The sequence below is a fragment of the Melopsittacus undulatus genome, chromosome 6 (genome assembly GCF_012275295.1).
Source record: "Melopsittacus undulatus isolate bMelUnd1 chromosome 6, bMelUnd1.mat.Z, whole genome shotgun sequence".
In the NCBI taxonomy this organism is placed as follows: Eukaryota; Metazoa; Chordata; class Aves; order Psittaciformes; family Psittaculidae; genus Melopsittacus; species Melopsittacus undulatus.
Window position 1 is genome coordinate 60565516 of NC_047532.1, and position 16065 is coordinate 60581580.

The window sequence follows — 16065 nt, forward strand, 5'->3', positions numbered from 1 at the left end:
CCCCACTTTTTCTGGTAAATCTCACCTGTCTCTGGAATAGTTTTGTTGCATTAATTCAGTTTAGGAATTGAAATGAAGGGGACATAATAAATAAATACAAAGTTTTTAAAAATCAAGGAAAGGCTTAGACAATATGACCAACCTAACACGTTAGATTGTTTTGTTCAATTACATTGCTTTTCCATATCTTAATTTAGACAACTGTCAGGTAAAAGTGGAAGAAACAGCTATATACAGTTAATAAAACAGAAGGTATCAACTGATTTAAGCAGCTGGCCAAAGCAGTTAGCAGTGCATCTATCCCTTGGCTAAATTCTTCTCCTAGATCTGCGTAATACATGCATGACTGATATTTTTATCTAGAGCATTAAACCTAATGACTGGTTAGTTGAAATATAAAACTGTTGTGAACAAATTCATGAAGTTCAGGGAGCTGGTATAGGTCCCAGAAATTCCCATCTGTCCATGCATTTTAGTGGTCTCTGCAGCCTCATACTGAAAAATCTAAAGACTGCATTTGTAAAGAGCTGGATACATATTAGCAGTTACTTGAATTTAACTATGCATTGATATAACATTCTGAAAATGAGGAGAAAATTGGGTTTAGAATCTTAGATACAAGAGCTCAGCCAACTTCAGCAAATAGCTAACTATGCTTTCTTTGTGTTTTCTTTCCCTACAGGTATACCCAGTATTTCCAGTATTGGTAGTAAGTAATAAAACCCGTCTTGTTTTGCATTGTCATTAAGCTTCTTGGATCTAATTTCCCAACATCCCTTTCTGTTGTAGATAATGTTTCTCTGAAAATGGGCTTTATGGTGCAGGTGCTATGTATTGGCTTTCCTCTGTTGCATTGACATGTAACTGTATTAGATGGTCAGAGAGATCGTCACTCCAGATAACACATCTGCCTTCAACCACAAATTCTCTGATCAGTTCTGATCAGCAGGTGAAAACCAAGTGCTATAAAACTAAGAGTTATGCAGAAAATTAAAACAGCATTCCACAGAAAATATTTGTTGAGCAACTTCTGGGGGTGGGGGAGCGGGGGAGGAAAAAAGAGTGTTTGCTAATAACAGAAGTACAAGACTGTTAATTTTCATGCATGTGTGTGTAAATTCAAAGAGAATATGGAAGGGTTTTCATTTTTATGAAGTAGCTTACCAAATACAGTGTATCTGCTGGAATCATTGCATTAATGCGAGCAGCCTTTAAGCGGGGCTTTACTCCACAAAATAAACAGAATTGCGTTCCTTCACCAAAATCTGCTCCCTTGTATGTAATTAAAGCACCAAAATATGATACTTAAGCTACAACAAAACCATAACACCATTACCTAAAGAACTGCTATATCAGTGAAAGAGATGATTAAGCAAATAAAACACTTGAAAGGACTAAGTGCACAGTAACTCAGCTGTGAGTCTCAGATGAGTTCCATAACAGAGAAGTGTACGCAGTCATACCATGTTAGTTAATCACAAATAAAGCAGGGAGGTAGAAATGGATCCTGCTGCGGCTAACTGAAAGAATATTCTCTGCAGCCTCAGCTTCGCAGAGGCGTGATATGGGAATATCACAATGATAAAAACATCACAGTAGTAAAATGCAATTTGCCACACCTGATACCAAACTGAAAAGCTTCTGTTAATTTGGATAAAAATTGTCTCACTTCTTATGATGCAGAGCTAGGTCTGTGAATTTATAAATCAGCTCAGTTTACTTGAGCTCATGAATGGTGCTGATTTGTTAAGCTCTAGACAGCAAGTTCAATGGCACCAAAACTAGCCTCCTTAAAATGAGAGCAGTGTTAATAGCTGAATGCCATGGCATCTGTTTTGCAGCTTTAAATAGCGAAACAGCATCAATGACAATAATGTGCAAATGAAAGCCTTCCATCTTAATAATGTAATTTTCCTTATGTAGTGTTGTCTTTGGTATTTGCATGACTACAAATGCATTGTGATATGCTATTTTCAAAACCTTGTGTTTATAAATTATTATTATTATTAATGACAATAATAAAATAAACTACATGAAAGAGAAAACATTTATGTCACTGTTCTCAGGAATATTCCTGCCATTAATAACAGAAATTGGATGAATGGGAAAATAGCTCTTTGGAGTTTTATTGTGCTATAGTTTCTTAGTACTGTGTTGCATGAACTACATGGTTGTGTTTTCACTTCACACTCCATACAGCCTTTGTCACCACATCTATCATTTCTGAGCATCAGCAGATGTTGGCCTTTGAAAACTTAATAGGGAAACTCACATACATTTTAAACAACGGTGACCTGAAAGGATGCATTGTTGACCTCTTCGTATTTTACACTGGGGTGATTAGTACAGTTTGTCTATTACAAATGGAGAAAAAGTCTACTTAACATTCCATAGGAAATATATGCTTTCTTTTTAATCTACTGTAAATGTCTTGGAATAATATGTGGTAGAATTCAACAGATTTCTTTGCCTACCTGGAAAGGATGAAGTATGAGCATCTCTTCCTAATGAGTACAAGTAAATACTGATATTCTGCTTGGTATTCTCATGGTTTTTTCTAAAATAGCTCAAGGGGAAAATAGCTGTACTTGCTCAATGTTCTGAACATCTTTCGTTCAAGACAGAAATAGCAAAATTAATGTAAAGCAAGGATAGAACCCATAAATTTATACTCATATCAGAATTTAGCAGAAGTACAATTAACACATAAAAACAAACAAGATTAATTACTTGTGGCTGCTTTAATGGATCTGCATGATTTCTTCTTTTGTCTATGCTAATGCAATGTTTGTGTTCATATCAGTAGAATTTTTCCCCATATGGGGACAGGGAGTTACTCTCAGGAAATACAGTTTGGGTTTTATTTTGCCTGGCAGCAAACACTAAAAGGAGGAGGGGGTATTGGCTTTTGTGTGCTCCAAGCTCTTCCTAGTATGTAATGAGGATGGGGTTGGGGCATAGGGGTATGAAGGCAGCACTGCCAGCGTATGAAGATTCCTCTGCAAGCGACGTTTATTCAACACTTTTAAAACTGCAGTGAAAGCAAGAAAGAAAAATAAAATAGATTTACCTGTGTGCACATATATGTATCATTCTCCATACCTTTTTGAGATTCCTGTCTCAAAGGATCTTGTATTAAAGCAGCTCTTCATTAAAATTTGAACACAAAGAAATGGTGGTCATTAAGTAAACATCCTTTCTGATCATCTAGTAGAAAAAAAAAATAATAATCAGAGCTTTCCCATTAAGATCATTTGTACCTGCTGTTGTCTATCAGTTGAAAAATAGATTTTCTTATCATTTCCAGCATTCTTGAGCCCAGCGCTGGCCCTTTCAACATTTTTCAGCCATGTCTGGAAAAATACTGGTGAAAGTGTTAACAATTAATGAGTCCCAAAACCATGTCATAAATTTAATCAATGCTTACATACAGTATGTAAATATCCTGAAAACGACATTATTTTACTTGCTAAAATAATGATTGTATGATTTTACATAGACTGATGCATCAAAATGTCCATTATTGTGACCAGATACCAAAGTTACTAATCTGTACATGTATGCCTTCAAAAAGTTGCCTCTCTAAACTATAACTTCTGTCTTTTTCCCTGTAAAGCATAACTCCACTAATTATGCTAAACAGTTTGTTATAAAGGGTATAATTAGATACATGAGAGGATAGACATGATGTGCAAATAACTCTGTGTGGGTGATTATCACCTTAAAGGCCGCTGGTGGCAGATGAGTCAGAGTTTAGAGACAGACCCTGCACCCAAGTGCAAGATGCAATCATGATCATCAAATGGTATATTCTGCTTTGTTCTGTATGGTTTTGTTCTTCTTTATAGCCAATTTCAAATAAGAGAAACTTTTTTTTTATGATAATAAGTACAAGACACAAAAGTAAAAAAAGAAAACAAAACTGAATGGGCACTCCTTTATTGTTTTCTTAACCTTGAGAGATCTAGTAGGTATTTTTCTGGAATTAAAATAATGTCAGGATGAGTGTAGCTTTAATTGTTTTGTGTACTTGCTATGAAATTTTAATGTGGTAAATATATATCTTAAAAGATTGGGAGAGCAAATGCTAGTGGATTTTTTTCCTCTCTTTTTTGGACCTAATTTTGCCCCATTGCAGTAACTGAGAAGTTGTCTCATTAAATTTACAGTCATGGGATCAAAGCCATTACAGTGCCAAGCTCTGGACTAGAGTTTATACACAACACTCACATATGCCAGCAGGATATAAACATGCATAACTAGGCTGTATGTTATTTTTCTATTATTATCTGAGGTCAAGTTTTACAAAGAGAGCTGTGCTGTTGAGAGACCATTAAGATATTTAACTCCTTAAAGCATTTAAGTATTGTCTTCAGACTATATATATTATTTTGGATATAATAGCAAAATGTTCTCATTTTAATTCAATTTTATCCAAATCTAACTTTTTAATAAATAATACTGTTAATCAGGCTCGTAATCTACTGTGAACACCTTATCTAAGTCACTGATTATAATAACAGCCAGTAACAGTATTTATTTTCCCTCTTTTATTTAAATACTTTGAAGCACTAGGAATTTTTCACTTTAACAATTAGATTTTCCATTATATTAAAACATTATCAGGCTAGAAGAAACTACTGGTAGCCTATGTGATATAATGCACACATTTGAACACTAGATCTGAAAGAAATTAATCACTCCAAATAAAAACATTATGAGTAGTTTATTTACCAGGTAGGAGTCACAATAAAGCCAGTTTTTCTTCTGTATAACTAGAATTTCACCTTTGAAGTCCAGCAAGTAGAGTGCCTGTGCCGACCCCCAGCCCTGAACAGAAACTGGCTCTTTGCCAATTGATTTTTAATGCAGGGTCAGAAACGACCAGCACTGTTCCAGGGAGCACTGGCAGGTTCTTGGGGTGGCATTTGTTTCACTTTTTGTTTTGCCAGATCCACCAATTTGAACAGATAAGAAGAGCCATTCTCACCAGTCTAGTAGACACACTCACTGGAAGTTGAGTATTGTTTCTCATTCTTCATCCTAGTTTACCTTCACCATCTTGGTTTAGTTAAAAACAGTGTATCGATCAAATAGTCTTTTCAACACTTTTATGATTTGCTGTAATATACATGAAATTATTTAGTTAACAGTTACGTTTGTTTTAACCAGTCATAAACAATCAAGCGATAGCACTCTACAGAAAATGAGATATCAACATTTCCATATATACCATGGTACCCATGCAGAACACATTGAACTTGCAATATGCAACTTTAGCTGCAGTTATTCAAGGAAGTATATAGAGAGCAGATATGATCCACAAAGATACTTAAAAATCTAATTATTAAGGTTGGGGAGAAATAGCTGGGGAAAAAAAAAGCACTGCTATATTTTTCCCCACTCCTGTTTTTCTTTCTGTCCCTCAGACATGTAATCAGTTTATTTCATAGAGTATAAGGGAAGAATGAGGTTTTCTGATTCTTTAAAAAGTCTCTTGATTTGCTGTTCTTCATCAGTTGAGAATTACTGTACAGTAATCCTAGTCAAGCAGCCAATTTCAGCATATTTGTAGGAAAAAACACCAAAGTAGAAAGAAATAACCCTTGCAAACTATCAACAGAATAATTTACTTTTTTTGCCCTGAGAAAGTACCTAAATATTTTCTTCCAAAAATATTAGAATTTATTGTGCACTTATGCAAATATTTTAGTGAAAATACTTGAAGAATACTCTCTCATACCCCATTAGTTTGAGAATTAGCCAACACATTTGTCAAAATCTGTGGATTTTTTTTTTCTGATATCTAAAAGTTTCCAGAGCTGGATCATTTTATTTATTTATTTTTTTAAGCCACTAAAAAGATCACTTTCTTTTCCTCTAAGACAAGTTTACACGTAAAGGACTAATTGCATTTAAATTCTTCCAACAGTTATAAAAGCTGTTATGGCTGAGGAGCTGCCATAAAACAACCACATCTTCACATTTATGCAGAATTCTCCTTTCTTCAAAGGAACAGGTATGAAACTTCCTACATTGCTCCAAAAAAAGATTGCCTAACCTTGGCCAAATATTTTTTTTGTAACTTAAAAAAATAAATTGATGATTTAAAATAAAAACAAAAAAAACCCACACCAAACCTTTCAGCATTTATTCTCTTTTGATGAATTAGCTTTTGCAGTGTTATGAAAGCGCTGAAAGGCAAATTTTCTGTGAGATAGGTTATCATGATTTTCATTCAAGCGGACCTAAAGATATAGAAATGGTGTAATAATGATAGTGTGATGTTTGCAAGAAGTGATGGAGTATGATCCAATAAAAACACACCCGATTATTCCAGCAGTTACTAAATCTGCCATTGATTTCAGAGAGCATTATTTTTAATTCTTCTTAATTATTTTTGTCTCAAATTAACACCTAAAAACCACTGTCATAATTCCATTGTGCTTAGCAGACATCCATATTTTAGAATAGATATTTACTCCCAACTACTCTTGGTTTACAATGGGCAGTGGAAAGTCGAGTTTTCTATTGCTAGAATCATGGATCTCTACTATAATCATTAAGCTTACATTGGCAATTTTTGTAATGTTATTTGTGTTTTATACAGAAGGTGAAGGAAGGTTAAAAAACATCTTCATCAGAGTCTCTCATTTAGGGTTCCTTTTTGTTATTATAAATTAAATAAGTAATGATAGTTGCCAACACAAGTGCTCCCTCTCTGCCCTTCAAGGGAGCATTATTTAAGACTTACTGATTTATGATTAGTAATTTTCAGCAAATGCACCGTTCGTGGACTGAGTCAGGAGAAACAGTTTAGGAGATGAAAATACACTTGTCTGCCATAGAGCAGAGATGCCCAGGCAGCAATGTATTCTTCATGTGCTCCATCATCTGCGTTCTTCATCCCTGAGGAAGGACAGCCCCTCTCAGTGGAAATACATTTTAATTTTACTGCCAGTTCAGTACTTGGTTGGAGTGAGAAACCAACAAAGTGCTGAATAATTTCTGCCAACATCATGACAGGGTTTTTTTCATGTGCAGCTGTCTTGTTGGAACCAGGCTGAAACTACCCATTCATTTGCATTATCTCCCCAGTTTGAAACCATGGTGTAGCTCATGGTGCAGACTACAGTTCCAATGAATATTTGAGACAGACTTCCTTTGTTCAATATCGGAGGTAATTCTGATAAAAAAAAAAGGATTGGGAGAAGGGAAAAAAAATAAAAAATTAAAACTGTCACGCATTTAATAAATATAATGCAATCAGTTTCTCCATACTTCATGAAAGTAAGATTTATTTTTTTTTTCCAGTACTTACTTTCCGTATATAATTGGCTTTGGAACAATAGTAACTAAAAATGCATGCATTTCCAATGCAAATGTAAAATGTCATATCTGATTTTCTGCTCAGTCATTAGCTCACACACCTCTACACTTAAAATGTGCTTACGTTAGCTTCACTTTTAAATAACACTAGAACATAATTTTAGAAACTTTTTCTCATTTCTGTAGCCTTGTTTACCCAGAATATATTACAGTAGACCTTAGCATATCTTAGAGAACACCTACACCAAAATTCATTAATTATTCAGGTAAATAATTACTTTAATTACAGAATACAGTGTCCAGACATAGAAGTGTTTTGGAAAAGCTTTAAAATCTTTATCTAGTCTCTATAAATAAAACCCTTAGAGGTAATCACTGAGGACTAGAAATATTTTCACAAGTTCCTATAAAAGAATAACTAGCTGCTAAATGAATCTTCCCAGTTCCTGTTCAAAGGATGACTCATCTGCTCCAATATATTTGTGGGAATGATAGTCAATATTCTTTGACTTGGACATCGCACATACCTTTTAAGATAAAGCATTTAAATTAATCACCATTAAAAAATAAAAATCACACAAACAAACAAAAACCCAAAAATTTTCAAAGATAAGAAGGAAGGTCTTTCTCATGAAACCTCCTGTAGTCTTAGTTATAACGGTGATAATACATTCCATGAATAAGGATATAAGAAAAAATTATCTCTTTACCAAAGATTAAAAAAAAAGGCCAACAACAGATGCCATAAGTCTCTGGGAGCATTAACTACATTACCAAACAGCCCAGAGACACTGAAGACAGCAGCTGGTCTCAGCTGGATATGACCCTGAACAATCTCATCTAACTTCAAAGTTGACCCTGCTATGCACAAAGAGAGGAAACAAATGACCACCACAAGTCCCTTTAAGATGGTTATAACTACTGCTAATAGCTAGCAAAAATCACTAGTAATAATACACAGTTGGTAATTGTTAGGCACTATAAAAATGCTTTTTATTGTTTTGGGTACCCATTAAAAACTCAGCTCAATATGATCAAATTTAACGTGTCAGGGAATTTTTTATGATTTTGCAGTAAGTCACAACTTCAATTTTAAGTAAGTTTGCTAAAACAAGCAGTGATCTATAGCATTTATAGGATTACTAAGAAATATGCAACTCTGATTTTTCTGTCATACAAGGAATTACTTTATTTGGACAAGAGATTAATTGGGGAAATCATTAGAATAAGATTATATATTAAGTATTACTGATTATATTATTATATATTAATATATTATTAAATTAATATATTATATGAATCAGATTATGTAAAAAATCCAACATCATATATAGGGCCTACAGTTTATTAAATGACAGAATATTCCAGAGGGTTAGTTCTAAGGCATTATAAAGCTTTGACACTATTTCTTTTACTTCTGGTAATACCTAGATCATTATGCATGTGATTTTTGTAGTAGGTGTTCACACTGTATTTACAAAAGGTTTTCTGCAACAACCCTGATGTTGCACAACAGCCAAAAGAGAAAAAGGCTCAGGGGAAAGCAGGACAATGTGATCAATACTGTTTTTCCTTTTATACTTACTGATTTTTATATGCATTATCTAATGTCCAAACCCTTTAAAATATTTAAGTCAGGTTTAACTGATCCTAAATTGACCAAAATTTTAACAGTGAATTCACTGTGTGAGTAATTGTCAGTGTATGCTTGAAGCTTTTTAACATAACCAGTCAGTGTTTCAGCAGGAGAAGGAGGAGGAAGGTGGTATCTCACGTGTATGGAATTAGTCTTTCAGTGGGCTACAGTTATCATGCCAGCTCACTAAGTACAGCTTTTAGATACATTTTGTTGTACACTCAGACTACTGTGTTTGCACTTCCTATTTGTGTGAATTGGTGGATCTGACCAGTAGAAGCATATTATTTTTGATCAATGCATAGGCTGTTGGAGAATCTGCCAAACAGACTCAGTTTTTCCATTTTCTTGATTGGTAAGAAAAAAGCACAAAAATTCAAGAATCTGATGTGATTATAACACAACTTTGCAGATTCTATCTAACAGTAAATAGTGCAAGTAATGATTGTTTCCTTGAATTGTTCTCTATGTAGAAAAACTTTTGGAACAGACAGTCCAACCCAACCAGTTTCTCTTCACCCTTGACAAATGGGTCAGAAGATACTATGGGATGTCCTCCTTCCACATCAAATGTTTAAAGTCCCAACTTTTTGTTATCACTTCCCTGCAGGCCTTCCACTAAGATGGACTTAACAGTGAAACACACCTTCTTCAGAAAGACCTGTAAGCCCAGATCCTTGATGCTGACCAAGTTGTGACAAATGTAATCTACTCAATACCCAGATTAATTCCTTGTAGGTAGAGATGAAGAAATAGCTCTCTCCCCACTAATATTACCACTATGCATGCTGATGTGACCATTAGGGAAATTCTGTTCAGCTTAGGAAGAACCAACCACTGCAGTACTCACAGAACATGTGGTCCAAATCTGATGTTCAAAGTTAGGCGGATGGAAACAGAAAAAAAGATTATGACAGAGCAATACAGAGAATATAAATACAATTTCCCAGATCTGGGCTCAGAGGAAAGTTTTCTTTCCTTCCCCCACAGCCCACATACCCTTAATTTACTCTCAGCTCCAACACCCAGCAGCATTCTGCTAAGGGCTATCACTCCCAACTACCCCAGCTCCAAAAAACATTGACCAAAGGAGATGAAGCTGTAAAAAGTCACAGCTAATTCCTTCTCTGAGAGATGAACTGCTTCATGCAAGTAACACATTATGTTGGGCTTTTAAGAAAAGTAGACATTTCATGTTCTTACAAAATCAAGCTGTAAAATATGTTAGCAGAGGTGACAGTTAATAGATGCAACACAAGAAAGCATGAGAGCAAAAGAAAAGGCCCACTGTACTGGTAAATACATTCCTCTGCTAACAGAAACATAATTCACTCAAAAGAGTACTAAGACAGGATGGTACGGTAAGATATGTCTCTTTGGTAAGAAATGCATATTTGTATGATACTGTCATTTTATCTCTGTAGAGCAGATTTAATAGAATATATTCTTGTTTTGATCCTAGTGTTAGAACCATATATATTGGTCTAGGGTATCTTCTTATCATGAAAAAACATATATTTAACCACAGGGGATAAATTGTTATGCAAAGTATTTTATGTACATTTGGTGTTTTGGGAATCATCAATTGCTTGTTTTCTCGTTCACTGTGGAGTCATGTACTGTTCAAGTGCAACCTAGACTAGTCCAGTAATGGATGTCTGTAATCTATGTCTTTTTTGTCCATGTGCTTGCCTGTTTAGAACAATATCACAGATGTAAATAACAAAACCTGATTTTTCCTGATGCATGCAGATCCTCCCAAGTTTGATAGGATATGGCCGAATATTTCTTCCCTTGAGGTTTCTAAACCAAACCAAGGTAGGATGCTGTAAAATTCCAAGTGGTCTAAAATTACTGAAATTGCTTTCAAGGAGTCCCACATGGTGGCAAAAGTAGTAACAATTATAATCCAACTCATTTTTCTTCTATTGCTAAGTAATGCTATCCTGTGAGAAAATAACCATAAACCAAAACTCACCTGAAAAAGCAGTCTTTCAACACCCAGATTATGCACATTACTGCCAAAAGTTTAGGAAAGCAGATGCACAGATTCCAGAAACTGACATACCAAAAGTGCTAGATAATGTTAGACTTGTTCAGACAGCACAGTCTATATTTTGAGCAAGTTTTGAGATTTTTGCATGAGAAAGATTGTCATTGTCTTCATCAAACCCAGTTTTAATGTCTCTATTCCCAAGTGAGCTGAGAAGCATTCTCAGGTTCTGTGCCATCCACAATACAAGCAAGTTCTCTGCAGGGTAGACTCAGTTCTCTACAATGAGTGCCACACAAAAAAATCACTCAGACTATGGTATGATGATTAGCACTAAAAGATAAACTTTTTAAGGTGACTAATGAAAGTAAGATTCTTTGTTACTTGAAGTTGCATTCAGCTATACTTCACATTTCAAAATGATTGTCCATTATAAAAAGCAATGTCCTTTTGTTCTCATTTACTGCCCATAGTCCCAAAAAAATCCCTTCAGAAATCTGGCCTATGGTTTGTTTTGACTGTTCAAGGGGAGTCCATTCTATACTATAACACATACAGATTAAGAATAAAATTAATGAAAAGGTGATCTAGAAAATAGCTACTAGACTGAACAAGATTGGGAATCTGTTGGAGAATTGTATTGGAAAGGCTGTAGTTAAATTCATTGTTCACAATGACCAAATCAAAACATATGCACATATGTATAAAATCTACCATGTTATATGTGGGAGTTTATGTGCCCAGCAAAATAGAAAATACTAATTGATCTGTGCTTTCTATAAGTATTAGCAAAGTATTTTAGTTTGCTTTATTCACATATATTTTGAATTAAATAACCCTGATGATACTTAGCATTCCAATAACTTAATTTAGACCATGTTATATTTTCTAAGCTTTTACATGTGGTCCTTAAACAAAAAAAAAGCCAGACTGATCTCTGATCCCCTGTTCTCTGTAAAGATTAGCCTACATTATTCATAGAAATTTTAAATCAAAGCATGCCCAAAGAAATTATACTTAGCATATCTAAAGGATTTCATAGCTTAATTATTCTGCTTCTGATCTAAGACTTAACTCCATTGCAAAATATGTCTTGAACAGAACAAAATTATTGTTTCTTCTATAAAAATAAGAGGTTTAATAAACTTAGTTTTTATGTTTTGTTAGTGAGCACAAAACACAAACTTAGAATCATTTCTATTCAGTTTTTGTGTTTGCAGTGTATTGTTAGTGTTTTATGTTTATTGTAGAATAAATCCTTCAGTCAAGGATAGTGTATGAAGAGAATAATTACAGAAATCTGTCTATACCTAAGATTATTTTATTGTGTTTTCATTGTTGATGCTATTAGGCCAGAATAAATATACATATGACTTTAATAAAACCCTTTGGCAACCACTCTGGTTATCATTGGCCATGGACTGGGAGAAATCATCAAATAAACTCAAACATAAAGCTGCCAAAGTGTGTAGGAGTGAATTACATTCCCTTTCTTTACCTTGGATATTACAGATCAAATGATTCAAGTTGACAGTACATACTAACTTTCCCTAACTTTCACCCTTTCTTTACAAAACAATAATCATTGTTAAGCTAGTTTAAAAGTAAGAAGTTTATTTTAATATTTTGATTTTTCCTACATGATACCTTTTCTAATTTACTGTTCATTTTATTACCTATCCAGTTGCTCCCAAATTAGCTATGTCAACTGTTTCTTCTGTTCAAGTTGCAAACCACAAGAGAGGTAGGAATTCTTGGATTCATACAGTGATTCCATAGTGGTCTATGTTGTGAAAACATTGCACTGTATGAATCTGAAATACTGTGAAGTGTACCCATCAGCTTACTGGTGAGACATCTTCATTGACAACAACAGAAGCATTAAGTTGCATAAACATAAGCCGTACAAAATAAATAAATGTGCTGCTTAGACAGTCACTGCTGGCATATGAAGTGACATGGCATTTGTTTTTAAAGAAATTAAATGGATGAATATGACCATTCAGATCATCGCCTATAAAGCAAATGTTTGCTAGACTCTTTGTTTTCCTCAGTGATATACATAAATTGTAAAAGAGAATACATAAGCAGATTAGTTGAGGGCAAACAACACATAAAATGTCAATTGTCCATATCCTCAAGAAGTATCTGTAAATGCCATGGAGCGCAATTCATAGATATGTCTTTTAATGCGTTGTAAGTGTGCCTGACATCTTCATTTTACTGTAACAGTGCACAAATTCAGAGTGTAAGCGTTACATTTGGATATTATGTTTCAGTGTTTTATCAAAATAATGCAATTATGTGGGCATAATGAAGGATGCCAATATTCTCTCTGACTTAGAAGCAACCTGTTTCATTTGCATATCTGCCATTCACAGTCTGAATCCTGAGATGATCTCATTGTTTTTCTTCATCAATTTTTCTGTAAAGAGCATGTATGAAGATGTTTTGTCTTTCTGTAGCTATTGTATCTCATTATTCATGAAATAGATATTAACAAGCAACAGGGATATTAAGAAGTGTTTGAACTTAGTTTGACCCGTTTGATGAGATCATGATAATGAGCCATACTGTTTTTTATGAATCAGGTCACTTTTAAGGTTACAATGAAATCTTTGTTGCTTTTTGTTACTGTATAGAGGAGCACAGTTACTGGAAAATCAAAAAGAAAAAATATTTTCATTATTTTTGAATGCACTTTTCTTGAAATACTCTTCGTGCTTTTAATTAGAAAATGACACTTGTAGCTGTTTCATGCATTAGCTTAGTTTAATTATGCTTCCTTTCCATGTGTGTTTGCCATTGTTTCATGTGATAATGTTTCATGTTTTACTGGTCACAGCTGAAGCTTCAGCTGAACCTTGTCCCCACAACACAATAGTACATCATCTCAAAGATGTAAATGCATGGCATTGTAATGGGAAAAAAAGTATTCAATTTATAGAAAAAAAAAACAAAATATTTTTAAAAATACCTCTTTATGAGCCTCCTTCAATGGGTAATTTTATCATGCTTTCTACAACAGGATCAAGATTGTTGCAATAGAATCATTGTCTTGGAAGTAGTCTTTAAAGGCTCAAACAGATAATCCTTCTGTGAGTTGGCAAGGGATTAGACAATTCCTGAATCATCCAGAAACAATTATCAAATCCAATGTGGCTATCTCTTACCCCTTTTTCCTTCACATTAAAACTATCTGTCTTTAACTCTTCATTTTGGGGTTTGTCTTATTTTTTTTTTTACAAACCACTTACTCCTTATTGTAATTCAGCTTTAAACTGTTTCCAGTTTATCTGTCTTCTCACATGTGGTACTCAGAACTGAAGGCAGCATTTTCTAGCACTGTAAGCTCTTGTCATTTTATTGTTAATAAACCATTTGCAGCCTGATTTTGATACTTTTGCCCCATCTCTCTCAGTGATTGCATGAGTTTGCCAGTACATGGAAGTGGTTGGGCTGATAGCCAGAGGTCTTTAGATATGCATCTAACAATTCTAACTAACAGGCTACTTTGTGGTCTTAGTGTGCTGGTTAAGGTGAACCACAGGATAAGATAGAAGGGCCATACAGCATTGATAGCTGTTAGCTTCCCAGCTGGCACAATGCTGAATGAAATTCTACATGCTATGTAGAGAGTCGACTCATGTATGTGCATTGACTGGTATAAGGTAGCACTTCATGTAACCAGTGGAGAAAATAATTCCATTCATATGAGGACAGAGCATTGGAACAGGTTGCCCAGGGGGGTTGTGGAGTCTCCTACATTGGAGATATTCAAGGCCTGCCTGGATAAGTTCCTGTGTGATATACTCTAGGTTACCCTGCTCTTGCAGGGGGGTTGGACTAGATGATCTTTCGAGGTCCCTTCCAACCATTGGGATTCTGTGATTCTGTGACCCTTTACCTAATTTTTTATATAAACACAGAGGGATGTTGAAAAATATTCACTGTTTAGGCCAATAGCAGTAAACAAAATAAGTTCATACCATTGTGCTTGCAAAATGGGGATACTGGTGGGGAGAAGGTTAAAATTATCAAAAAAATTATTTAATCTTTACTTGCTATGTCTTTTTTTTTTCATTTGCACCATTGATAATCTTTGAACAGATATTTGACTGTTTTTGAATTAACTGGGTTTTTTCTGCACCATGTACTAGTCTGATGATCAAAATTCCTAGGGATTTCCTATATCGTAGTATAAGTTAACTGAGACAAAGGCTTTCTTTCACACAGTATAGTTGTTACAAAACAGCAGTACCCATAGGAATGCAATCAAGTATAAGAATTGGTCGTAGTGTTCACCTTTAATATTGATAAGCCATGTCTGAACTTGGGTAGTAGTTCTGCATGTGTTTATGGACATGTGTGTACATCAAACTAAGTCCTTCATAATTATTATAAGTTTCTTCAGCCCAACTCATAGAATCATAGAATGGTTCAGGTTGGAAGGAATCTTAAAGCTCGTTTAGTTCCAAAACCCTTTCACAGGCAGGGACACCTTCCGCTAGACCAGGTTGCTTAAAACCCCATCCAACCTGGCCTCGAACACTGCCAGGGATGGGGTAGCCACAGCTTTTCTGGGCAACCTGTGCCAGTGCCTCACCACCCTCATTGTAAAGAATTTGTTTCTAATACCTAATCTAAATCTCCCCTCTTTCAGTTTAAAGCCGTTCTCCCTTGTTCTGTCACCACATGCCCTTGTAAAAGAGTCCCTCTCCAGATCTCTTATAGATGCCTTTAGGTATTGGAAGACTGTTATAAGGACTCACTGGAATCTTCTCTTGTTCAGATTGAGCAACCCCAATTCTCTCAACCTCTAGAGGAGGTGCTCCAGCCTTCTGATCATCCTCAGGCTCCACTGCACCCACTCGAGCAGGTCCACATCCTTCTTATATTGGGGCACCCAGAGCTGGATGCAGTACTTAAGGTGGGGTCTCACAAGTGGAGGGGGAGAATCACCTCCCTCAACTTGCTGACCACACTCCTTTTAATGCAGCCCAGAATACGGTTTCTTTTCTGGGCTGCAAGCACACATTGCTGGCTCATGTTGAGCTTTTCATAAATCACAACTGGGAGCAAGGCTTGTTAGAGAATGAATTACTTA

At 35.1% G+C, this 16065-nt stretch overlaps 1 protein-coding gene across 1 annotated transcript in view; it reads left to right on the top strand.

The window, feature by feature from the left end:
- Positions 1-16065, top strand: part of NTNG1 (netrin G1) — a 171162-nt gene that overhangs the window by 119025 nt on the left and 36072 nt on the right. The window contains exons 5-7 of the mRNA XM_034063872.1: positions 683-709; positions 10718-10783; positions 12643-12702. Of these exons, the coding sequence (XP_033919763.1) occupies positions 683-709; positions 10718-10783; positions 12643-12702 (153 nt within the window). The remainder of the gene's footprint in view (positions 1-682; positions 710-10717; positions 10784-12642; positions 12703-16065) is intronic.